Source organism: Rhea pennata, chromosome Z (genome assembly GCF_028389875.1).
Source record: "Rhea pennata isolate bPtePen1 chromosome Z, bPtePen1.pri, whole genome shotgun sequence".
NCBI lineage: Eukaryota > Metazoa > Chordata > Aves > Rheiformes > Rheidae > Rhea > Rhea pennata.
In genome coordinates this window covers 8,400,040-8,425,011 of record NC_084702.1, presented here as the reverse complement: position 1 = coordinate 8,425,011, position 24,972 = coordinate 8,400,040, and the positions used below count along the sequence as shown (strand labels likewise).

General features: G+C 42.0%; 1 protein-coding gene across 9 annotated transcripts in view; it reads left to right on the top strand.

Moving 5' to 3' along the window:
* The window catches only part of KANK1 (KN motif and ankyrin repeat domains 1), a 127,519-nt gene that overhangs the window by 69,121 nt on the left and 33,426 nt on the right, over positions 1-24,972 (top strand). For 8 of the 9 annotated variants that reach the window (XM_062599412.1, XM_062599415.1, XM_062599416.1 and 5 more), the window contains one exon: positions 7,176-7,292. In XM_062599412.1, the coding sequence (XP_062455396.1) occupies positions 7,256-7,292 (37 nt within the window). In that variant the 5' untranslated portion in view covers positions 7,176-7,255. Of the gene's footprint in view, positions 1-7,175; positions 7,293-20,718; positions 20,788-24,972 lie in introns of those variants that run through there. The other variant, XM_062599418.1, reaches the window with a different exon arrangement.

Genomic DNA, 24,972 nt, shown 5'->3' with positions numbered 1-24,972 from the left:
GTGCGCTTTGCTCTGTTTCATAAGGTTATTCTTGTTAGTGACAGATTTTAGTAAAAGGCTGTTTATGCTAACGGTCTTTCAGATGGTCATTGTACATGTAAGGGCTCAAAAAGGGGGTAGGCAAAATGATCTAGGCCATGGAGGTGCCTGATAAGGAGAAGCTGAAAAGAGTGGAGCTTTTCACCTGGGAGCAAGCGTTGAGGTTTATAAAATCATTAAGGGTGTGGATAAGAGGTATCAGCACTGATGTTCACTAAGTCCTGCAACACAGTCTTGTTTGAAAGACTGTCATATGTCTGTATTTTCTCAGACATTTTCAGTACTCGTGCTTCTAAAAGCAGTCTAGTAAAGCCCAGCTCCTGTATGGTAGGTAAGTGGCCTGGAAGGGTGAAATAGAAGCTTTCTGGAAGCTCAATTCAGGAGATCAGGAGGAGATAATTTTTAAGTATGCAGAAGCCTGAACACCCCTCAGACCTTTGGGTTACTGAGAGTTGAAAATGTATTTTCTGCCTGCAGAAGCAGAAAGGCAGGTGGATAGTTTAGTGCATGTGTGTTTAGATTGTGAGGGTGGAGAGGTGCAGGGGGAGAAGCTTTCAGACATCCCAGTGAAAGTAACTAATGATTAATTCCAATGTAACTTGGGAACTGGAGCTTGACACTGCAATAGCTGGTGATCTGTGGACCAAAGGCATCAAAGCTCAGAGGTGGGTCTGATTTTTCATTTTTGTGGTGGAAGGGAAGAACATGCCTTTATGAGGTGCTCTCTGGGTGTCCTGCTCCTTCAACTTGCTGACTCAGGCCCCAGAGTTTCTGAGCCATTGCTCTCTATCCAGCAGAGCTTAGCTCAGCTCTTGCCTGAAGCTCTGCTGAAAGGAGAGTGGAGAGAGTGCAGAAGGCAGGCAGGTAAATTCCTGATGACCATAGCCTTATCTTGTTAATTACCTTGGCTGCTGAAAGGATTTATGTGGCTGCTTTTGCTCCCATGCTACTGCCAATCCTGCAGAAATGTGCTTCTTTGGGAGTATTAGAAGAGAAGATACCATAGTAAGAGTTGGCTTATTTTTGATTGCCTACTTAAGTACAGTCTGAAATCAACTGCCTATTATAGTATATATAATAAGCCTCATCTCTGTCCTAAGCGTCATGTGTGCTGATGGAGGAGACTATATCACAACAGACCACTGCAGAGGAGGGGCTGCAGGAAACACTGACCCCAGTGCTTTGACTGCTGCAGTTTAGGGTGGGCCAGGCCAGAAGGGCTTAAGGGAAAAAGCCTCTGTTTGTGATTTATTTTGCTCGGTTAGTGAGACTTGTGTAGCTTTGCTTGCAATATGGATGACAACATTAAAAACATATTAGGTCTAGAATGTATGTGAATGAGTTAATCGTTACATGATTAAATAACTAGGTGAAACTTAAAAATTGTTGTCAGTCTGTTGGCTTCAAACCATGCTTCTTTTCAGTTGCACCTGGTGTATTTGGTTGATAAATTAGATTAGGTTGCAGACATTCTTATCACCTCTAGAATCACACAGGTTTGGAAAGTGCCGGCATCTCTGGCTGAGCAGACGGAAGGATTTCCAGTGTCAATTTCTTCCTGTAGCTAGGGAGAGTGCCATCCATGTGTCTAGTCAGATCTTGCATTTATCTTGGCTCTTGTTGGCAAGTGTGATCTCTATTTTGCAGGATTAAATTGGGCAAGTTCTACTGCTAGGATGACATTTGAGCAAGACACATCAGGTAGAAGTTTTTTTTATACCAATCTATTAAAAAAATGAGCAGTATCAGTCCTTTCTCAAGTGTTGCATCTCATGAGTTGACTAGGCTGTACCGCACGTGCCGTTAACCACCACTTCGCACTTGCTGGCCATGTTTGCTGCTTTCTCTCCTGACCTATCCCTGGGAATCTATGAGTGAAGCTACCAGAACAAACCAAGCCAATATTTTGAATCCAACAAGCTGTTATTCACAACTACCCTACTCTTAGTCCAGGTCTTAAGCAACAGCATCACCATGCTCATCCCTTGATGGTTCAAGACATCTGCAAATCTGGAGCTTGTGTTCAGTGGTTTATGTGACAATTTAGTCTTAACAGTCCATGCATGCCATGGCAAAAAGGAAAAGCAATATGCATATCTGCTTAGCTGAAAGCACTGCTGCCTGGGAAGCCAAGGCCTGTCGTCTTCACGCTCCACAAACTAAGAATTTATGCATCGCCAGTTCCCAGAAGTGACTGCTGCCTCTAGACAGGGCAGCATTCATGGTTGCTTTTTCAGGTTAAGAGCTGAGTTTTATTTCTCTTCTAATTACTGTATTCTAATTATTGTATTTGTTTTTAATTGCTGTATTGCTGCTCTGCCTTTATGCAAGTGCTTTTAGATCAAAACTTCACATTTTCCAGTCGTAAGCATCTCTTGCAAAGATCAGACAAAATAGAAGGTCTGAAAACTGAGGATCCTGTGAGGGCTTGGGTCTCTCTCTTGAGTCTAACAACTCTGCTGTGTGGATGCCAGGACAGGTATATACTTGAACATTTCTAATTCAGAAATACCAGCATAGGTGAAGGTGACCTGAACAGATGCAGCACAAGGCAGAAGCAAGGCTCTTGTCTCTTGTTATTAGGACAGGGCTATGCTTTATGTTCTGCCTAAGGAATTCCCATCGTGAGAAAAACTGTGAAAGCTGGTGTGTTGTGATAGTTTGCAGAAACTGAGGATCCTTTATTTGTGTTTCAGGTTCCTGCTGTTGAACCTCAGGGCATAGCAGAGTTTGAATATCTAATTCAAAACACTTTAAACAACTGCTTCGTTGAGCAATAACACTTGTATATAGCTAGTCTCTGCTTGTTTTGCATTTGCCCTTGGGTCTGTAAATCAGGCAGGCATGGAGTAAGCATGTAAAAATATAAGGGCAGAAAGTGGAGTTGGGAATGGAATATATTAGCTCCTCTACTAATTTTCTTTTGTAAGATGTCTGTACTAGAGAATGTACATTGCTGAACAGGCCAGGTTTTCTTCCTTGGTGTATTTTAGTTGATCTCCAGTGTCATCTGGTACTTGCCCACATGAGAGTGTAGAGTAGAAGTTCGGTTAGGCTGTATAATTGGTGAAATTACATTCACTGCTGTTCCAGAGATGGTTAATACCATGTCAGTGTAGTTTCAGAAATTCTTCCAGATTAGATTTTTTTTTTCCGTGCTTGGACAGCTGTTTAATAGGAAGTTGTTGACTGGAGTTGCACTTCATGTAAAAAATGAAAAAAAAACAATTCTTCCCATTCGCTTTCTTAATCCTGATTTAAGCTTAGAAGATGCTTTGTTTTAACTAAATGTGAGTTTGTTTCTTAACAGAAATACTTAAACCTGTACAACTTTGAAAACAATAGAACTGTACCCAGAAGAGAGTTTGTACCACTTCAGTTATATCTCTTTAAATCACAACAAAATGTAGACCTTACCCTCTTTTGGCTTGCAGCAATGTCTCACTAATTTTATGACAATTCTTCCCTCAACTGCATTTGCTTTTTGCTGTTAAGAAGCTCTCCTCATGCATGCTTATGATGCTGACCAGTGTTTTTGAAGCAGGCAGCCAACTCTGAAGTTGTACCTCTGAAAAACTCTGTACTGAATTGTGTGTTTTCTAAGAAGTAATGAGGAGGAATTTAAAGCAACCTGACTGAGCCAAAAGCACTGATGCTTTTTGGATGCTGATGGAAGAAGACTGCTCAGGCTTTTTGCCTGTGAAGTCAAGGCCTGAGGTCTGGATTAAAGAAGTGACTGCAATGGAGATGCAGTTAAACTGATGCTGCTTGTTGTGCTCTCTACAGTGGTTAAAATCTGCACCAAATCTTTTTAGCTTCTAGCTATTAAGGTGCAGATGTTCCAGTTTACTTCAGTACAAAACCAAAACTGTGCATATGCTGAAGCCTGTTTACAAAAAGGATAGCAGGTATTTCTGTAAACCTATAGGGTGAAGCGTAACAAATTCTACTTTTAAACCTATCACAAAAGCTCCCAGACACACCACAGCATATGTTTAATTACGGCTTAGTTTTGTGCCTGGCTTTCCCTTACTTGGGACTGCATTGCTACTAAAAGAGTCAATTCAACCACACAACACCCTTCCCTTCTCCTCTCCCCTTACCAGTCCCTAGCTGCACAACCTCACGGTTTCGGTTGTATCAGCTGTAGTAGTTGTGCAGCCACGTGGAGCAAGTCAGGTAATCCTACTCCACAGGAGTGCTGAAGAAGAAGTTGAAGGTGTACAGAAGACCTGGGCCTGTCTGATGCAAATCCATGACAGGTTTCCTCAGCAGAGTCTCCCATTGGCTTTCTTTGCTTCAAGGGGAATAGAAAGTTGCAGGAGCTGCCTGATAAAGTAAGGGCTCCATTAAAAGGCTTGGGTATTTTAACCATGTTTCACTAGTTGATTTTATAGTGGTCCAAAGTCATTGTGCTTCAGCAGTATATGGTAAAAGGACACAGCAGAAGCAGAGGAAACACCTGTTTACTGTTCTAGGCTGGGCTGTAAGAACCAGGGAGGTATGCTGTGCACATTGAAGTGTGTGAATTAATTCAGCCCAGTTTACCTCTGGGTACACTGCTGGTAGTGTTTAACAACCTGCTAAGTGCAGTCCACCCTGAGATATTGGGTAGTGGCTTGCAGTGTAAACAGGTGATCATAGAATCAGTAAGGTTGGAAGGGACCTCTGGAGATCATCTAGTCCAACCTCCCCGCTCAGCAGGGTCACCTAGAGCATGTTAGACAGGGTTGCATCCAGGTGGGCCTTGAATATCTCCAGAGAAGGAGACTGCACAACCTCTCTGGGCAACCTGTGCCAGTGCTCCGTCACTCTCAGAGGGAAGAAATTCCCCGTCACGTCCAGGTGGAACTTCCTGTGCTTCAGTTTCTGCCCACTGCCTCTTGTCCTGTCACATGGGGCAACTGAAAAGAGTTTGTCCCCATCCCCTTGACACCCTCCCTTCAGGTACTTGTACACATTGGTAAAATACCCCCCCCCAATCTTCTCTTCCCCAGGCTAAAGAGCCCCAGCTCTCACAGCTGTTCCTTGTAGGGCAGATGCTGTAGCCCTCTGATCATCCTCATAGCCCTATGCTGGACTCTCTCCAGTAGCTCCATGTCTCTCTTGTAGTGGTTAGCCCAGAACTGGACACAGTACCTGAGATGAGGCCTCCCCAGGGCCGAGTAGAGGGGCAGGATCACCTGCCTTGACCTGCTGGCAACACTCTTCCTAATGCACCCCAGGATGCCATTGGCTTTCTTGGCCACAAGGACACATTGTTGGCTCATGGTCAATCTGTCATCCACCAGCACTCCCAGGTCTTTTTCTGCAGGTGATGATTTTTCAGTGTAAGTATTCATTGTAATAGGTGAAGGTTACCTTCCTTGAACTTAAAGCATCAACTTATGTCCTGAATGCAAAGGCAGAGACAGGAGTGATACTTTAGAATGTCTCTCCTTGCAAAGGAATAGTTAATACTTTGCTAAAAGCTCTCAGATTTTAAACTTTTGGTCCTGGCTGCAAACTCCGTTGGCTAGATGCATTTATGTTGTTTCTCAGTATGCTTCATTGTTTTAGAAATCTGATATTATTGTTATACCTGGAAACTTTTGATGGGCCCATCCATGCTGGATGCTGGCATTATTTTGTTGATTGTAACCTTTTACTCATTTGGTTTTTTTGGACAGCTTTGTGTCCCACCATTCCTCAACAAGAGACCATAAATTTAAGAATGTATTGGGGAGGAGGGGTTGCAATGGAGATTTTTCTGCATTCTTAGAAAATTAATGTCAAGATCATGCCAAAAATGAAGAGATTTATGCTTTCGTTTCTGGATAAGAAAAATAAGCTGTGCTAGCCTTTGTGATGGAGCTCTGTCAATTACAAGAGACAGGTAATTTCTCAGCTGGTGTATCTTCGATTTAGGATTCATATTGTGTTTGCACTCATTGCTGGATTTTCTTTTTGTTTGCTAATCTGCTTAGCGCATAAATACTTCTGTGCACCTACTGTCAGAGCCAAATCACGTATAATTGGGAAAATGTGACTGGTTTGTTGACGAGCTGTCAGTGCCAGTCAGACTGGGGTTGGAGAAGTGGGGTGTTCTTCATGTAGCTAAGCTCCACCTATCTGAGTCAACAAAATGAAATGCTGTTTGGATTGTAGAAGACTTGAATCAGGGCCAGAAGGAGGCTTCTTGGCAGTACTGGTTGAGTTAAATTTTGTAGTTCCTAAGGATGAGGGTTGCAGTCAGACTGCCCTTACAATGGGCAAAAGGAGTAGCCAGAGCCCCTTCAGCAAGATTGGTCTGCAGAGCTGCTGCCAGTTTTCTCTGCCATCCCCTGCCTAGGACAAAAGTATCTTTTTTTTCTATATCAACAACTTGAGCTTAAGGCAAGTTCCATTTATTGGTTTAAGTCATTGTAACTGGAGTTCATATACACATACTGACCCTGCAGCATGCAGATTAAAAACAAGCACCAAAATATCTGAGCCATTGGTGAAACTGCTCAGACCAGCAGCTGTGTTGGGTCTGCAGCAGCTCTGGTCCACTGCGTAGCCCTTTGACATGGCAGCCATCAGCCATGTGGTTTATCAGGACTGAGGAATGCAGGGCCTGCTTTTGGCTGTACCTTGTCTGCATAGTATGGGGAGGTGGTTCTTCCCTCATCCCCCTTCAGTGACATCTGAGCGAAGGAATTGCAACCATCCTGCTTGGTCTGTGTGGATATGGATGTGGTAACCGTGCTGCTCTACCTGACATCCTCTAACCATGTTTATATAGAAGTTCAGATGATCTAAAGCTTTGCATAAGCTTTGAGGAAGCTGTCCTGCTACAAGAAAAGCTGGAGACAAACTGCTGGAAAGATAAAGAAAAAAAAGTCAGTTGTAAATCCAATTGCTATGATCAAGAAGTGATCTTGAGTGCCAGTTATCCTTAGACATTGGCACAGTGAGCACAGCTTCATGCACCACTATAGCAGAGGGATTTTGTGGGAAAATGGGACTCTAATTAGGAGGAATTTCCCTGAGTTATTACTGGAATGAACTTTGCAGTAAAGATAAGACGTTGGACACTGAGAAATGCCCCTGCTCAATGTACTTAACTGCTTAAAACTGTGCATTTTTAACAGCTTTTTTCTTATTTGTTTCAGGTTGCATGTCTGGCTGGACTTGATGCATGACATTTGCATGACACCTAACAACCTAGTTCTGGATGTATCACTGAGCAAACATGGCCTACACAGCAAATGCTAATGACAGTGCTACAGGTAACTAACTGGGAACTTTTTTTTTCCCCTTTGGTTCTTACATTTTTTAGCTTACTTTTTTCTTGAATTGTGAAACTAGCAGAAAGATGTAGTGGCAGCAGTTAAAACTAAACACTGAAAACTAATTTCCTGGTAGGTCAGAGTCTGGCTGTTTCTTTTTTTTTTTTTTTTTTTTCCCTGACAATCACTAAAATTATTGAAGTGTGGGAAGTTGTTTGCAAAAATGTAAAGACTGGCACTTGAATCTTTCAGTATATAGCCTGTCTACTTTTACAGGGCTATGCTGGTTTACGCCAGACTATCAGAGAGGCTCAACAAAAAGTCATGTGGCTGTTGTGCTATGTTTGCAATTGATGAGGTAACTAGGTCTTACACGCAGAATCTGCAGTCCTTCCAGATCACCCTTACATGTCTTTGTTCTAATCAAGTGTAGCTGTTGGGTTCGTTTCACATTTTTGGTTGTTTTAAGAAGATCTCGAGATGTCTATTTTGGTTTGGTGCTACTCTTTGAAACAGATTGCTTTGGGTGTTCAAAGGTTGCGGAGAAGCTTTGATAGGTCGGGAAAGAGCAGAGATTGCAGAATAATTGATAAAAGCACAGCGGCAGTGTCCCTCTTGCAGTTGTGTCAATATTTTCTTGTCCTCCTGATCACTGCACAAACATAGCTTTAGCCCACTGAAGCTGAGGCATCTGCGTTGGGATTAAATGGAAAATTTCAAGTGGATGGCAGGAGCTTGTGGGCACTCTTCTGGGGCTTCCTAATGTAGGTATGATGGGGAATGGATTTATCGAGGCAGGCCGGGATGGTTGGGAGAACTTTAAATGTCCTGTGAAAGAGTCTTAAATATCTTTGTGTTGTGATTGTAAATAGAAATTCGAGCAGTTTTTCTTTTCCTCTGTGCTTGTTCAAGTGCTGCTCACACAAGCAGATTGAGAAATGGCTTGTCTGGTGAGTTTTAGCACTAATCTAGTTTAAAAGGATGTTCTTGTATGAAATCAAATCCCAAATTACTGGCTATGCTCACTATAACATTTTTCTAATTAGTGCAAGGAATTAAAGCATTCTGTCTGGTGGAATTTAAAAATATATAATGCCAGTATCTGAGGTTTATGCAAAATAAGAAGTCATTCTAAATGGCTAATGGAAGTTATATGAAGCCATTGGAGTTAAGATCAGAGAACTGTGAGTTCTTCATTGATTAGTTAAGGCTGAACTTACCAATGCTGTTAAACACTTGAGATTACTGAAAGTGTATTTTCTCCCTCCTCCCCTCACAAAAGAAAGTAAAAGAACTATATTCCACATTTGCATACAATTGGAAACAGATTGTCTAAGAAAGAAATTATTGTTTTGTAACCTTTTTTTGAGAAAGCAGACTTCAAACAACTCTGCAACTCTAGCTGTTTACTGCTTTTTTTTTGGCATGTTATCTTTTTTATTGTTGTTTTTTTTCCTCCTCTGTAGTAGACTTCTAACTTAACTAAGTCATGCAGAACAATTCCAACTGCTTACAAGGGAAAAAAAGTGTGTATGTGGAGTGTAGTGTTGTTAATTGGTTTGGGTCCCCCCCCCCTTTTTTTTTCTCCTTCCTCTTCCAATTGTCTAATGGAAAGTGTTGATAGACTGACAAGGTTGGTCTAGACACTAAATGTTTGTGCAGGGGATGTGCTAATGCAAGACGAAGTTCTAGTTTCAAGATTGTCATGCAAACAAGATTTTTTTTTGGAATAGAAGCTGTTTGCTCCCTTATTCGTAGAAAGAGTCTATAATGAATTACAAGTATTTAATTCCACAGGAAAATTGGACAACAGTTTACGGAGACTGTCAGGACTTGTTGGCTTTGCAAACCCTTGAGGCCAGTGTTCTGACTTGCAGCTGTACATGTCGGTCCCTCCAAATCTCTAGCAGTTCATCACAGATGGAGAATGGGGCTACGATATGTGTAGGATTTGTTACCTGCTATGCTGCTGGGAGAGAAAGCTTCTAGAGGAGCAGGAACCGATTCGGGCATTGGAGGTACTGAAGCAAGTTTCCTAATTGCACGGAGCTCCGAGAGTGGAAAGACAAACTTCAGGGGTGGTGTTTTCTGCACCCTGTGAATCAATCAGCAGCAGGAAAAGGAACTAGAAAGACTTGTTAGGGACTGCTAAGCTGCATTTATGTTACTTGAATATTTTGGCAAATTTGACCACGTGTTCAGTGGCGTTCAAGTACAAGGTGACTAAGGAACAGTGGTTTGCTTTGGATAACTTGAAAATGTGAGTACCTGCACTGCTAACTATGCCCGTGTGCCATTTTGGTAGATTCTTTTGGTAAATGAGCCTGTGTGCAGATCAAATCTATAAAGGAATGCTTGAATTTGGAACTTGTTTGCAGGAAAGAGTCAAGCTATTTTGCATTTGTATAGAGTGTTTTTTTACATTAGCTGTAAATATTTTGAGTGAGTGTGTGTGAGATAAGCTACAAAGCTTTATTATGACTTTATCATAACAGCGCTGATTGTAAATTTCACTGCCTCTTGTATATTTCAGCAAAGAACTGTACTTTAAATTTGACTAATAAATAACAAGAGGCTGTGATTTAGACCTTAGTGCTGTTTGTCAATAGTTCTGTTTGCTGATGAGTTTCTAACTTCAAGTTTTAGCATTCTACTCCTGGTTTCGTTGCACAGAGGTCTTGTAGCGAACTGTATTTCTGTGAGCTATGTGTCTGAGGATGAACAAAAATGCATTTTGGAAATCAGTCTTGCTTGTTTAGAGTCTTGCTTTTAATGGTTGGTTGAGGCTCTGCAAGCATTGTGCAGTCTGCTCAGAAAATAGCCTAAATCTCTCTAACACTGCTGATAGATAAATTGGTAGTTGCAGAAGAAGTTGTTCCATTTTAACAGTGATGTGCTGGGTAGTCTCGTTTCTTTGCTGCTTAAGGCTTTCACCAGTGATGCTTGAGCTTACTGATAGTTCAGTAAAGTCAGCAGGCTTAAGATGTGCTGTGGAGGTCCAGAACGTGTCATGTACTTGTCCAAGCTGCTGCAGCAGGAGCTGGGGAATATTCAGCATCTGCAGGGAGCTATTAGGAGGCTGGCCTTATTTTAGCACACAATGCCAATTAATTTTTCTATGCAGAGTTCCGGGGAAAAAAAATTGAGGTGATTGTTTCTCAAAAATAGTGATGGTGTCTTTGTTAACCTCTGGGTGAAACTTCCAGTAATTGTAAGCTTCTATGCTCGCTGAGACTGATACCTAAATCATCTATCTAACGAAGCTCTGCAAATATTTTTGTGGTGAAATCTGTAGAAAGGTGCTCTAGTCAGCTGCAAACATCATAGTACATACCAGTCTGAGAAGTACTCAGCAGTTTGGAAGTACTTCTGGCTGTGTTTTAATGCCTTGCACTAATACTTGATTTGCTGAAACTGCTTTCAAAACACATACTCTGAAAGGCACTGAATGACGTGAAATTCCAGTGCAATGCCATTTATTCTGTTAGAGAAAACAAGGAAACAGCAAAAACAAACACGAAACTGATAAAGGATTAAAAGTTGTATTTATTTTAAGCATAATGAAAACATAAACTCTTTTATCTAACTTCCGTAAGTAGCTCATGTTCTGCTTTCAGTGTCTGCAGAATTATCAGTCATAATTGTCCTTGTTTAACAAGGAAAAAACAAGGGGTTTTAATGGAAGAAAAGTGTTTCCAGATTTCCTCAGTACGCTGGGCTGCAGGGGTCAGTGTAGCAAGGCTTTTGCACAGATCCCTTCTTCATGTTGTCGTTTCACTTTTTGCCTTTGATTAACTTAAGCTATATGCTTTACCACTTTTAGATTCCTACATGGTTCTTAATGCTGTGGTATCATTGCAGCTCACCATCCTTTTTACTGTTATTCCCTTTGTACTTACAAAGCATGAGATTGGTGCTCTTGCCCTGTTCTTGGTAAAAGCCAGTGCACAAGTGTCTTTGCTCCTGATTTGCTCCTCTTTCACTTTCCCACTGGTCTTTCGTGTCTGTGTCTTTCCTAAGTGCCAAGTCTATCCCTCTTTGGCCTGGGGCTTGGGCACAACAGATCTTGCCTGCCGTTACAGGGAGTGTGCATGCTGTCCTAAATGTGAGGCTGCTCCTCTCTGAAGGCGGGTGAAGCCAAGAGCTCAGAAAATCTGAACCAAAACCTGTACGTAATTTTCCATTGGAATTTTAAACAGTTAGGAATGTTTCCAAGTGTCTGTGCAGGCAGAGGGAGTCTCCAGCCATGGTCTCTGTCATCCCATGGTTTTCAAGGGAGATCTGGAGGTTTCTACTCTAGCCTCCAGTGGAAGCACAGTCTGGGCTGTGGCTTGGTGTGGCATCAGCGTCACCTCCTGACAGTAAGGCAGTGAAAGCAGAGCTGTGGTGACAGCTGAATGCTGTTTTAGAGGGCAGATTTCAGTGGAGCAGCCTGGCTTGTCCCTCTGAGTCTTATGAATATGGACAGTTACTCTGCAGCACTGCATGACTCTCTAGTTAGTCTTTCTTTATGATCTGAGCGGATTTATTCACTCCTAAGTGAAGTAACAAATATGTGTCCATTAGTCAGAGAATTAGGCCAATACAGGGAAGCCATTACCTGAATTAACATTGTTAGAGAACCTAACTTTAGTGGGACTCAAAGATCAGAAGTTTATTAAATTTTTCATTTGGTGGTATATAAATGCTTTGGCAACTGTTACAAAGTACTATGAAAACCTCTATTGACTTATTAATCTCTCAAAGTGAATAAACAGAATGAATATATTTGCTTAGAATAATCTTTTTTTTATCATACGTATTTTATGCATTGATTTCTAAGAACGCTTGACAAACATTTGTAGACACATGTTCCTTTTAGTTATGAATTTGTGTGTATTGCTAGAGTCTCTTCCATGATTTGTGTTTTGTGAAACATACAATCTTGGGCAATATGCATGGGATTTTGGTAGAGTATTCCAGCCTAATGATTAGAAGTGTAGTTTGAGAAGAAAGTACTGTGCAGCAGACTGTTGCTACTAATAATACTATTAGCTGAGTATTCACTCATACTTACTAGAGAACCTCAGTGACTGAATGGAAACTTGCATACGTGAGCTCTTGAAGTCAGCAGCTAAAGGAGCTTGGTTGCTTGGTGGCAGTCAATTGGATGCTACTTTCGCTTGTGCAGGTTAGGTGTTAGGTGTTAGCAAGGTGTCTTGATGGTCCTGCCGATACTCTGGGCTTGGCAGGTTCAAACACACTGAATTCATGTAGCTTAGTGGATGGGCAGGACTAGGTTCAGGTGAGTGACTGCTTCCTGCTCTGGTCTGGCATCTGACAGCAGCTGGTGTTAGTGGTATGGCGGATGTGCTGTGAACATGTGCTTTGGCAGCTGGTGGGACACTCTTGACATTGAGGGAGCATGCTGAATTTCTGTGTCCTTCCATGTTGCGGGGATGGGCAAGGAGGATGCAGGGTTGTCCCAGGATCCAGCTCCTGCCTCACCCATGAGTGATCTAGTGAGTCACTCTGGTGATGCCCAGAACTTAAAAACAAGCTGGGGTGGGACACTGAAATCCACAGGGTGAAGGGTGAGTGAGCTGCCAGTGACTTCACAGCAGCTCTATCATAAAGCATATCAAAATTTCCAAGAGCGTGCTGCAGTAACTCACTGCACTCAACAGGATGCTTGAGAATGGACTGACTTGCATCAGTCTGGCTTTACTTAAAGGCCTTTCTTGGCCATTAGAGGGATCATGCCTCTTCTTCTGCATGTGAGTTGTTGTTTAAAGACTGTCTTTCAGGTCTGATCTTGGAGACAGCAGGGAGAGGGTGCAGGAAAAAGTTTGAAAGGACACAGTAAACACAGTGTCCTTAGGAGCTGAGGACACTTAGCAGTGTGTCTGTCTGCTTGAGGTACTTTCCAAATATACTACTACTTGGAAATGGAAATTGGATGTAGTGGGAAACAGATGGCCTGAGACACAAAGCCAGGTCAGATGTTGATGCTTTGCAGAAGGACAAAGCACCGTGAGAAACAGACAAGACTGAATTGGTCTATCTTTTGTTCAGAGATTACCACAGTCTCTGTAGTGCCATCTGTCTTGTTCTGGATTATCTTCTGCTGCTTTCTAGAGACTTCTTCCATTTTACCTAGATGAAAGACTGCTTTTCTTCCTCCCTGATGCAGGAGTCATGCACACTTTCTTCACGCCCGAGCTGTCCAATTACACTCAAATGAGCTGCGTCTGGCTTGCATGTGGCTTGCTTCTGTTCCCAGAGAAAGTATGGTCCTCTGCACCCCTAGAGGCAGCTAAAGGTGCTGATCTCATATTTTAAAGCCCAATAACACTCTGGGGGTGAAACAGACACGCCTTGCTGTTCATGGTGCTCTGTAATCTCACAAAACTGGTGGTGATTAACAGTGATGAAAAGCCCTTAGGTCCCATGATGGAAGTCGCTGCTTTGCCCTGATGTGACTGCAGGCTGGTGAGAGGTGCTTGTGTAAAGGAGCAGATTGAGGGACTTGTGTCAGGGGGCAAGGACCCACAGAAGGACAGGCATGTGTCAGAGGAAAAACACAACAAACTTCTTTCCAGCCTTGAAAAACTACACTCTCTACATCTTCTTCCTCCTCCCACTCCCAAGGTAAATACAGACATATGACTCAGCAGATCTTGGTCACCATTTAATCCAAAGAGTGTGTATTTTTTCCCCAAAAAAACTGTTCTGTAGTATTTCTGACTTTTCCTTCAGACCTGCAGAAAGCAGTTTGGGAATAATTTAATCTGCTTGATTGGCAGAGTGTCCATGGGAGGGGATGGGATTTTGCTGCTTTTAGAAGGATATGGGCCCAAGGAAAATGGCTTGGCTGGAGATAGCAAGGTTACAGCTGGTTGTCCCCTGTTTGGTGAACGTGGAAAGCTTGGGCTCAGTGGTGCTGCGGAGTAGCCTCTGGATCAGAAGTCCTTGGTGTCCTTGCAGTGACAGCCGCCCTCTTCCCCCTTCTCACGTCAGCTGTCGTTGGATTACAGATGACAGAGAAGCAATCCTTCCTGTATCATGTTTTCACAGCAGTTTTGGGGGTAGAGAGAGTGCTCAGGCTTCCTACGTTGGTGTTGCTGCTGCATCTCTGTTTCCTGCCTCTGGAAATGCAACTCCTTGTGGTGGCAGAGCACAGCTTCCTGCCAGGGTCTCCTTATTGGGCCAGCTCAGAGTTTTGGGACAGAAATTTGCTTGTGGCCATCCGCCCTTTGCTCCCTCCTTCTGATTTTGTTCTGAATTTGCCTTAGAAACAAGCAATAGCCTATTCCCACCATGGGGTGGGATGCAGGTTGCAGCATGCAGAGTCTGGGGTTTAGCAAATCAACTGTGTCCAGATAAAGCTTCTTCCCCCAGAACATCCCCCCCCCCCGCCCTTTTAAAAAACTCTTCATAATGTATACCCAATCTCTGTTAGACACACTCTCTTGTGATTTTTTTTTCTTCACTTGAGTCTTCACACAGATTTTGACAAAACTAAATCTTTACAAACCGTAAAATTAAAATGTAGAGGTAGCTGAGTGTATTATGATTCCATCATATTCTTTTATGCTTTCAGTCTATTTCCCCATTCAGATCTTCTTCCCTGTAGAGATAGGTAATGTAACTCTTAATCTCTCTCACAACCATTTCCTTTTTCTTGATGGATTTCTCCTCCCTAGTTATCTTACACTGTAATGTTGTAATTAAGTGTTCTGCTTTTTAAAGCGTATCTTCCTATTTTTTTCCCCTCCATAAGTGTTTTGCTCTCCTTAAATATACAGAACCTGTCTGTGATATTTCTGGGTTACCAGTCTTCAGTACTTGTTTCAAAGTGGGAGGGAGAGGAGGGAGAGGGTGGAAACTGTTTTTAATACCTGGGTTTGAGGGTTTGGTCAGATTAGGGAGAGGATCAAATTAACTGATAATTGGGAACAGAGTGTTCTCCCTGTGTAAACCAGACATCATGGATTTGGAGCAGTCATTTATTGCTAAGGGGCATGTTTGTTGATGTACTCCTGGCCCTTTCCCTACATTTTCTTCACAAAACCAATCCCTCTGTCTGGAGGACCATCCTATGTTTTGCAGAAGATTTAATAAAACTAAAGTGCACTTGTTTAATTTCGTTGTTACTGGATTTTCCAGTCTCATCCTTGCAGGCAGCTCAATTTTAAGGTCTCATACATGCTGCTTGACAAATATAAAGTGTATAGCTTTCAGAAAAATAGTACAGTGCAAGTAAATGCAATAAATTGCACAGCTGCGGTTAGAAGAGAAGATTGACATTAGCATATGACAGAAGCACAAAGCAAAGATCAGAGCAGTCATGTTTTAAGAAGTTAGGAGGATCAACAATTGTTTTTTAATTTTGAGAAATCCATGGCTAAGCCCTTTCTCCCTCTTCTTATAAGAAGCCCCTTTAGGCCCTTTCTTTCCCCTTCCTCCAGCAGAAATTGAGATTCCTAAATTTAGATGGCCACGCTTTTCTGCTTTTCCATCTTTTAAGTTAAAAAATAAATTAAAAAACCCCACATATTTTGTAATCATTCTCTTCTGCTCATCTTCTGTTTTTCTGCATGGAGACAGATACTTGTAACATAGTTTTAAGCTTGGCAGTGCTTGAATCTGCACATGAGACTGTGGATTGACTGTACCACCCTGCAGATTTTCGCCATCGTAAGTTACAGTCCTGTTCTCGTCCTCCACTCTCAGACAGTGCATCAGTTAGGATGCTCCTTCTTGCTCCCCAGCATCCCTCCCAACTCCTCTCTATGCCTGGCCTACCCTGGCTCTTATGGGGATGAGCAGTCCCTGGGGAGCACAGCCTTCTCCATCCCTTCGATTTGCCAGTGCCTTTTCTTTGCTCCCTGCCAGCGCATACCTTGCTTTTAACCCTCAGAGGCTTCATTCTTTAGTGCTGTGGAATATGCGCTGTTGACAATTTCCGAATCCTCTCCCTTTTTAGAAGAAAGTTATCGTGGTGCCACAGCTCTGCAAGCCCTTGCATGATTAGTCAGGCCATCTTGGCCTGTACGCCTGTAGGACAAGAACCTGGATACAGCAAAGACCTCAGTGGTGGTTCCCGGAAGTATGGGAGACACCTCTGCCTGTAACCAAGCGAAAAATTTCATTTTTGCTCCATTCCAGCTCTTCTATCCTTTCCAGATCCTGCTGTTACGTGATGTATTGTATGCACTGTTCATCGGTTAAGTTAGTGTGTTAGTGATGGGCATGTGTCATCTTGCCAACGGGTTTTAGTTAGTTACACATGACACTTGTGTTTTTCTCCCAATTTATGTGCACCTTTCCTTCCTCAGGCTGTATAGCCAGGATGTTCTTGGGGGAAGAGATGTAGTATTTTTTGATTAGTAATTGTTACTATAAATTCATGGTGCTTGACTGCAGAGTCTTGGCCCAAACAGAAAGCAAAGAGATCCCCCCAAAAGTAGCCTATATTGTCTCCCTGGCAAAGGCATGAATTTCTTCCTCTCCCCCTTGCTTCTCCTCTCAAGCTAGGAAGTAGGGGGTGACCACTGATGTATGCAGAACATCTGCTGGACTGACTGGATCAGCCACTTGTCCCTGAATGACTCAGCCTGTTTTTCTTAAGTGCACCTGGATACCCTGTTGAGTTCCCACAGACGCGAGTTTATCTGGCCATCTTTGTCCGTTTCATAAGAAGCCAGGACATGTACTTAAAGATTTGAGAATTTGTTTCTACCTTTTACTCCCTCTTATGTTCGTGTTCACTTTGTAAATTCACCTTGAAAAATGGGAGAGCAAAACTGACGGGTAAAGCTCTGCTGTGAGTTGCAAGCAGAGCTGCAAGCTGACTCAGTTCTAACACCTGAATAGAAACAAGCAAGGATGCCTGGCTGTCTATAAAAGGGATTTTAGTGAATATGAATAGTATCCTAGCTCCTACAATAAGGCTTCTTTCTGTAAGCTTTTCCAAGCAGAGATGGGTAGAGATCACTAGATTTAAGATAGCATACAGTTTTAATTCACTGAATGTGAAGATAAACCATAAGGACAGTTAATGATGAAATGGGGCAAGTTTTCAATTGCGCCCTCTGCAACTGTAGCATGCAGTCTCTCTCATGGAGGTTTTAAGTATTGTATTAGTCCTTGGGTCAGATTAATCATCCGTAACTTCGTCTCTAGACACTCAGCTGGTAACTCTTCTTACAGTACAGGTACATCAGATGCAGTGTGACATTTTGAGATCAGTTGTTGAATACCTTCCAGCTACCCTGAAAACACACATTTGACTCTGTGGCTTGCAAACTATCCTGACCACCCCTGACTCAGGAAGTCCCTGGGTTGCAGGTTTCTGGAAGCTAAGTGGCGAAATGGGGCTGTATGTTTGCTTTATCCTTGTGCCCTTCCAGAGGCATCTGGTAGGGATGGTAGGCCAGATCAGCCTTTGGTCTGACCTAGCATAGCTAGCTGGCTTTAATTTTTATGGAAATTGGCTGTCAAACTCTGAAGCACTATAAAAACCAAAAGCAAACAAACAAAATCCTTCCCCTCTCTCCCAAAACAAAATCTAGCAAAATAAAGTAAAAAAGAACGCCGCATCCTATCCTCACCAAAATGCAACAGCCGTTTTGGGGGATAAGAAGTGACAATGAACAATGAAGGTGACTGTGTTTGGCCAGACTCTGTGCTCACCACCTCCTCTCACCCCTGCATCACAGCAATCAGCTGTGATTACTTCAGTCTTTCCACCTTGTGGTACCTTAGTACCTAGCAAATGGTCTCCTGGAGGCTTTCCTTCATCCATAGCTTTTGCCTTTCTCAAATCCATTGTGACCTCCCAGCCTTTTGTTTTTAAAAGGGGTGTGAAGTAATCTGCTTTTTAGATAAGAGTTTACCAGCTGGATGGCTGCCTGTATGCTCAATCTTATGTTTGCTGTGTTATAAACCCAAGTCAGGTTTTTTGATCACTGGGGAGCTATTCTCTGACCTCAGTTCTGTTTTGATTATAAACAGTAGCTGAAGTGAGTTTATCTGGCACTATAACAGTCTAAAGGGCCAAGAGAATAAGTAAGGGTATGCTCTTTGACTTTACGTTTCACTGTTGCCAACCTAGATATGTCTGCATATTTCCTTTGCTGGACTGGGGATGAAGAGCTGATACGTAGTCTGGGTTTTTGTTTGCATCTTTGGCAGGCCTTTTTTAGCCTGCTGAGTTGAGAGAGCTTGGAGGAGAATCTCTTGAAGGTACATGACTTGGTGCAGGGCTCTTGCAGATGTCAAGGCCTTGAAACAACAGAGTAATAAAAAACAGCTGGAGCATGTGGAGACAGCTGCTAAAAATTTTTCTTCCCTAAACAGGATATCTTGCTGTCTTTTTTAAGAAAAAATGAAATCATTAAAAGTTAAGATTTTTTTTTTCCTTCTCCATTTGGACAGAATTCTGACTCTTGAGAAACACATTTGTTACACCTTCTGTTCTCATTGTTTATCCTGCATGTCATTGGGTTTTTTCCTTTTCTTTTTTTAATTTTTTTTCTTTTTTTTTTCTTTTTTCTTTTTTTTTTTTTTTTTGTATTTTTGTGTTCTTCCTTTCCTGATATGAAGAACCTAGAACCTGGAAAAGAACTTTTTAGTGATTGGACTAGCAAGACCAACAAATAATTTAGTCCTGCTGTGAAGTACATGTACTTAAATGGTTGGTTACTCTTTAATGGTCAAAACACGTGGTCAGAAGACCTGTTCTGAGAAGGGTAGTGAGCACAAAACAGTGGCCCTGGGCTCTGGGCAGCATTACAGGCACTGAACTCTAGCTCATGTACCCACAAACAGAAAGGATGGGATAGGCATCAGTTGTCCTAGAGTTTTTGTCTATCTTTTAAAAGTAACTTCAAAGGATTGTTAGAAGGTGTCCCCAAAGCTGCTTATTTTGTGAAGAACCTCTTTTTCGTTATGGATGGTATAGTTAGAGAAGAGAGCAAACCAAACTGAGTTCACTTAAAATTCAGCACCTTTTTGGTCCATTGACGTAACAAGGTGACTGCACCTACAGACCTTCTTTGGACTGCCTTTTTGGATCTCCTGTTTTATGGTGTGTATGTGTCAATGATTCAAGGAAATAAATGTAAATAATCCAGAGGGCAGGGCCTATTTTATAGTCCAAAAGCTAATGTTTGTTAGAAGCTTCAGTGCCTGAAAGTCTTAAATATTACTTCACTTCATATTAAATACCACTGAAGACACTAGATATGTTCAGGGAACACTTTTAATGAAAGTCTGCCGTTTTAGCTGAAGGTGCTGTGAAAGCCTTGAACCTCCCTTTTGTCGTTTCAGTGCGGGACCCACTTTATCTCCAGCACAGCTCTTTCAGCCTGCAGTGATGCTGGTCATGATTTTCAACATTCATGCCAATAGCTTGTTTTTTTTCACTGTTCCGTTCTGGGAATCTTGGATAGAGGACTGAGTAATAATTCTTTAGGTTTAATCCTGCAGGGTCTTAGGACTGTTACAATACTTGTTAAAGTAAGTGGGTCAATGCGAGAGGCTGATTTTGGAGTTCTTGTTTAGCTACACCACAGCAACTGTTATTGTAAGCAGAGTGAAGAGAGATGGGACTTAGGCCTTTGAGGATCTCTGTGATGCTGAGAAGTGAAATCTTTGCAGAATTCCAGTTATCTTTACTTGAGTTATACTTACTGTTTAAGTTTGTGAGTTGAACTTAGTGTGATGTGAAAAGAAGGAATTTGCATGTGGAAAAATCAAGTAGGTTTGTGCTTTATTTTAATGCTTGTGCTGGTGTGAAAGATGTTTTGTGTACTTTGGCCATGACTCAAAAAAAGAAAAAAAAAAGTTTCTAGCTTCATATGAAAGAGTTGTATTTTTATCACTCAAATTATAAGTTGCATTTGACAAGAGTAAACAAAAACAGATTGAATGTAACATAGGCAGAATCGCAGACAGCGTGGTAAAGTTACAACGGAGGTAATTGCTCTGCCCAAATCAGGTCAGTGAACCTCTCTGTGCTCCCTGTGTACAGGTGGGAGTGGGAAGCGATAGATGGTGGGGGTGAGGGGCTTGGGAAGGGGGTGAGGGGTAGGAGAGAAGTCCCCTGAACTTCTCGTTCCTTCTTGCTTTCCCTTCACCTGAGAAAACATTTTTTTTTATTATTATTATTTTTTTTTAGGGTATGGTTTTGTACAGCTTCTTTCACCCTTCTGTTTTAGCTCGTGCATTAACCCTCTGCGAGTAGAGGCTGTTTGAGGCAGCCACCACCACATGAAGTGACGTGAAGTCGCGCTGAGCTCTGCTGGCTGCCTGGCTGGCTGGCGGACCAGGATTTTGTCAGGAAATTCCAAATGAGTATAAATAAATTCTCTGTAGCAACCTCTGGGCTGCCTGCCTGCTGATGTGTCAGGAATACTCATTCCCTTTAAGGCAAAGGAAAGTGTGCTTCACACTGAATTTCCTGAAAGCGACACACTGCAACATTCAACAGTTACTTCTCCATGGATCGGTAAGTGAGACCCTCAGACACAGGAGAAGTGAGATGTAAAATTGTCTCTGCCTGGTCTCTAGATAATCTGAGAAAAAGGAGGGAGGCACTGGAGAGTAGCATGTTTGGAAACGAGCCCTTTGCGCTGATTTAGTGTACTAAATAGCATACCTATTGCATTTTCTTCTCTTTTAATAATGTCCAGTTAGCACAGTTTTCAAATGCTTTCTGTAAGTCCGAAGAGAATAGGCACTTACAGTTTTATGTAGCTTTGGTAAACTCTTTTGTTTTTGTTGCTCCATACTGAGTGGTTTATTTTCTTCAACAAAAGCAGGTTTTCTAGTCAGAGACCTGTGTTCTGAATATTCAAGCGAATGCAGTGCTAAACCTGTTCACTGTAAGTCAACAGAAGAAAGGTAGCTATTGTGTGTAAAGCTGCTCGGTTTGAATATTGTTCGTAGATTTTCAATTCTGAGCCACTGTTTTTACCTATTTAAAACATGCAGAAAGAAGTGCTTCTAATGTTGACTTTGTCAGTATAATCTCTGGTTGTCACTTTTTTATATTTTTGAAGGAAACCAGTTCATCAGTCTCAGTTTTTCAAGTGCAGAGAAAAAGCTTTTATTGTTTTTGGAAAACACAAATCGCGTATGTTTTTGAAGTTCAGAAGGCCGCAAACATCTTATCTCACACAGCGAATCAGTACTAGATTGATGTGAAGGTGGGTAGGAGGGAACAGTTCCTGGTACTTGAAATATCAGATTGAATATGCAGCATAAACCATTTTCCTTATTGAGGTAAGCATGTGACAAAATAAAGTCCTACCAGGGTTCATAAATACAAATATTTGTAGAATCATTCTTGCAGAAGACAGTTCCTTCATTTTTTCCACCCTGTGCACAGCTATAAGATGAAACTATAAATGAATTTTAATAGTCCATGGTAGGATTATATCCTAGGAGTCTAGGGCCTTTCCTGATGGTTACTGCTGTTACAGTAGCCCTAGGTATCTGCACCTCCTCAGAGGTTTATAGACAAAAGAAAAGCAATGCTTTAATTCATTTGCATGTTTTGCTTTTGTGATTCAGGTCTTCCTGGGTAGAAGAAAAACAGTTATTATCTTTGCTTGAGTTTCTAAAGGTAACACTGGTGCACAGTTGTGGCCAGAGAGACATTTAGGCAAAGGCCTGGCTTGCGCCCATGCTGCTTTTGGCCCCTGTGGGGATGGTGAGATGTTTGGATGAGTGGGGAAAGAAGAGAAAAACTTGGAGGTTTGCTGCTCTTCTGTTTTGATACCTGACTCTGCTGCACTTTTGTGAAGTCTGTCCTGCCATGTGTAGACACACTTTGGTCTTTATCATTATTTTTTTTCTTATAATCTTAACCTGTGTTAAGGGAATGGTTGAGAGCTCCATGGGGTAGCTATTGTAAGAGTGGGGCTATGTGTCCCTTTCCCATCAGCTAGCCAGAGACATCGGGGCCTTTGCAGTTTCTCCCAGGCAGTAGAGAAGAGCAGGCTGCCTTACAATCACGGAGTTCAGCCCCATAGTCACCCACACCACTACCAGAACCGGTCAGCCTGAGTCCCACCCCCACCATCTCCATAGCAGTGACCCTCTAAGGAGGAAATATCTGCTGCTCCAGCTTTTAGCTGATGCTTTCATCTGCCTCAGTTGGATCTGTGTGGTAGTGATTTGCCCAGTGCTCAGAGGTTTTGAGTAGCACTTTTCAATTGACTGGATTAGGGAAGTGCTTGGAAGAAGCCAGTTTGATAGTTATATTCACACCATGAAACACCATTCCTTTTATTTAAATGGAGTCTTTCAGGATAGTGTTTTCAGAGGGGAGGGTTTTGCAAACCCAACCTTGGTTTTGTCTGTAGGGTTCGTTGTATACAGCCTTCTCCCAGACTGAGAAAATATGTACTTACAGTTTGCCATATTCTATATCATTTTGCTAAGCCTGAGTTCCTCTGATTTGGGGAGAATCTTTAAGCTGCATGTTCTTCAGTTGTCAGAAATGTGCCTGGAGCCAATAACTGCACACATAATAGGAACTGAATGAAATTAATTCTTCAGAGCCTGAGGAATGGCAACTGTCAAGCAGGTAGATGGTGCAAGATGAAAAAAAAATGCACATGAAGTCAGGTGTTCGAAAAGGATAAATTTGTACCAGTTTGGACTTGCCTTGCTGGCATCTTGTTCTCAAAACTACCTGAACAGGACTGAGATGCCTCCTGTTTTGGACCCAAGAGGAGAGGATAGCTGTGGAGTCACATTGTTATCCTTATCAAAGTGTTATTTGTGCAAACAGGAGGCTAATTTTCCTCTGAGAAAATAGTGTCCTTTTGGAGTGAGAATTGTCCTTTCCTTAAATCCTCATCACCAGTAGGGTGAAAGCTGTTTGCTTTCTATGTGAGGCAAGCTCTCTTTAGCTACACTTCTCCCCACAGCATTTGTTGGTTAAAGTGTCGTTTCAGGAGGATTTGGGAAGGGGCAAGAGGATGACACCAGTGCAATGCAACTGAAACTGCCACTTGCTTCTGACTTGCTTTACTGTGGACCTGCTGGTCACACTCAGAGCTGTATGTATGCACAGACTGATCTGTGCCACTGCATTTTTTTTTTTTTAACAGCCACCATTTTTAGGAAAGTTTCTACCTAGAGGTGGCAACACTGTGATAACCGCAACATAAGCCCCCACCAGGGCTTCTTCTCTGTTTTCCCTTACTGCTGGTAGGGCAGTTTGGAATAAATTAACTATATTCTTTTGCTTTCCCACCCATGCCCTATTTCCTGCCAGCCTTGGTTTGATTTCTCCTGAGGTCTGTGAGTCAGAACCAGGGATGGGAGCAAAACAGAGTAGCCTCTTAGTTTTGACTTTTCGTGGTTAGGAGCCCTGAGGTGGTACACATACAAGATGCCCCACCGCAGACCTGCCAAAACAAGACCTACTCCCAGAATGTGAGGGCAATTTAGAAGTAGACTTCTATAGGTCTCAGTAAGGGAGCTGACAAGAAAGTAAAGCACATCTTGTGAATTTTGGTAAGGGGTCATATTGCAGTTGCTGTCTGCCCAGTATTTTTTTTTTCTAACTCAAATAGGTTTTTCATAAACAAGATCAATCTTTTAGAGTAAATTAATTTTCATGACTTTCTTATATTCTGCATTTAATATTTTAAATGAGTCTCTGTACAAGCTACAAGTTTTCAGTTCAAAGATTCTTGAAATAAGGGGTTCTGAAAGAAAGACTAGATAGGGTTGTGGGATCAGTTATTGAAGGATGTTTTTAACTGGCAGCTTGCAAAAATAATTGTTGGAAATGGTTATATGATGTCTGGATATAGGCACAGTAGGTAACCCACAAAAGCCTGAGTTAAATAACTCAGAGTCTCATCTACCATCTCAATAAATGCTTCTGTGGTTTAGGAATTAAATGTGGAGGAGCAGTGACAGTGGGACACCCAGACCAATGCATTCATCTGATGACTAGTACTAAGGTGAGAGAAGGCTAATTGCTTTTATTACAGTGCTAAGCAATTAAGATGTTTCAGGTTCAGGGAAACTTCTGCTTGAGAGAATCTTTTCCCAGTGGGTTGATCCAAAGACCAGTCAAGTCAATAGGGAAGACTCATGTTGCATTTAATGGCTCTGCGTTGTGGCTGTGATTCGCTTTGATGTTTTTTTTCCTTATTACCTTCATGTTACCAATTCCAGAAGGAGCACAGAAATAAGACAGTGAATCCACTGTTAAAAAGACCTTCCCTTCGTAAAGCACTATGGTAAATAGGACATTGTAGCCTGGTGCCCTGGACTAAGTATTTACAATGCAAACAAAATATAGCAGTCCTCGGAACTGTCTTTCTGCTTGTGTTCGTTGACTTACGGTGGTGTCCTCAGCTCACTTCTGTGAGGCTTGGCACTACAGGTATCTGAGTAGAAGCTTCTGCATCTTGAAAGTGGAAGAAAAGCCCATTTACTGCATACTATTATGGTTTCGCCCTTCTTTTACTATTACCAGGTAAGTTGCTATCCCACATTTTTTGATTACAAACCTCAGCCCCAAGTGCTGAATATTTAGATGCCAGATTTAACTGTCAGCCCTCCAACTGCAGTATTGATAGATAAATTAGGAAGAATAATCTAAAAAATTTTTCCACTTTTCAGCTCATTGTTTTTCTTTGAGATAAATTTGAAGTAAACATGT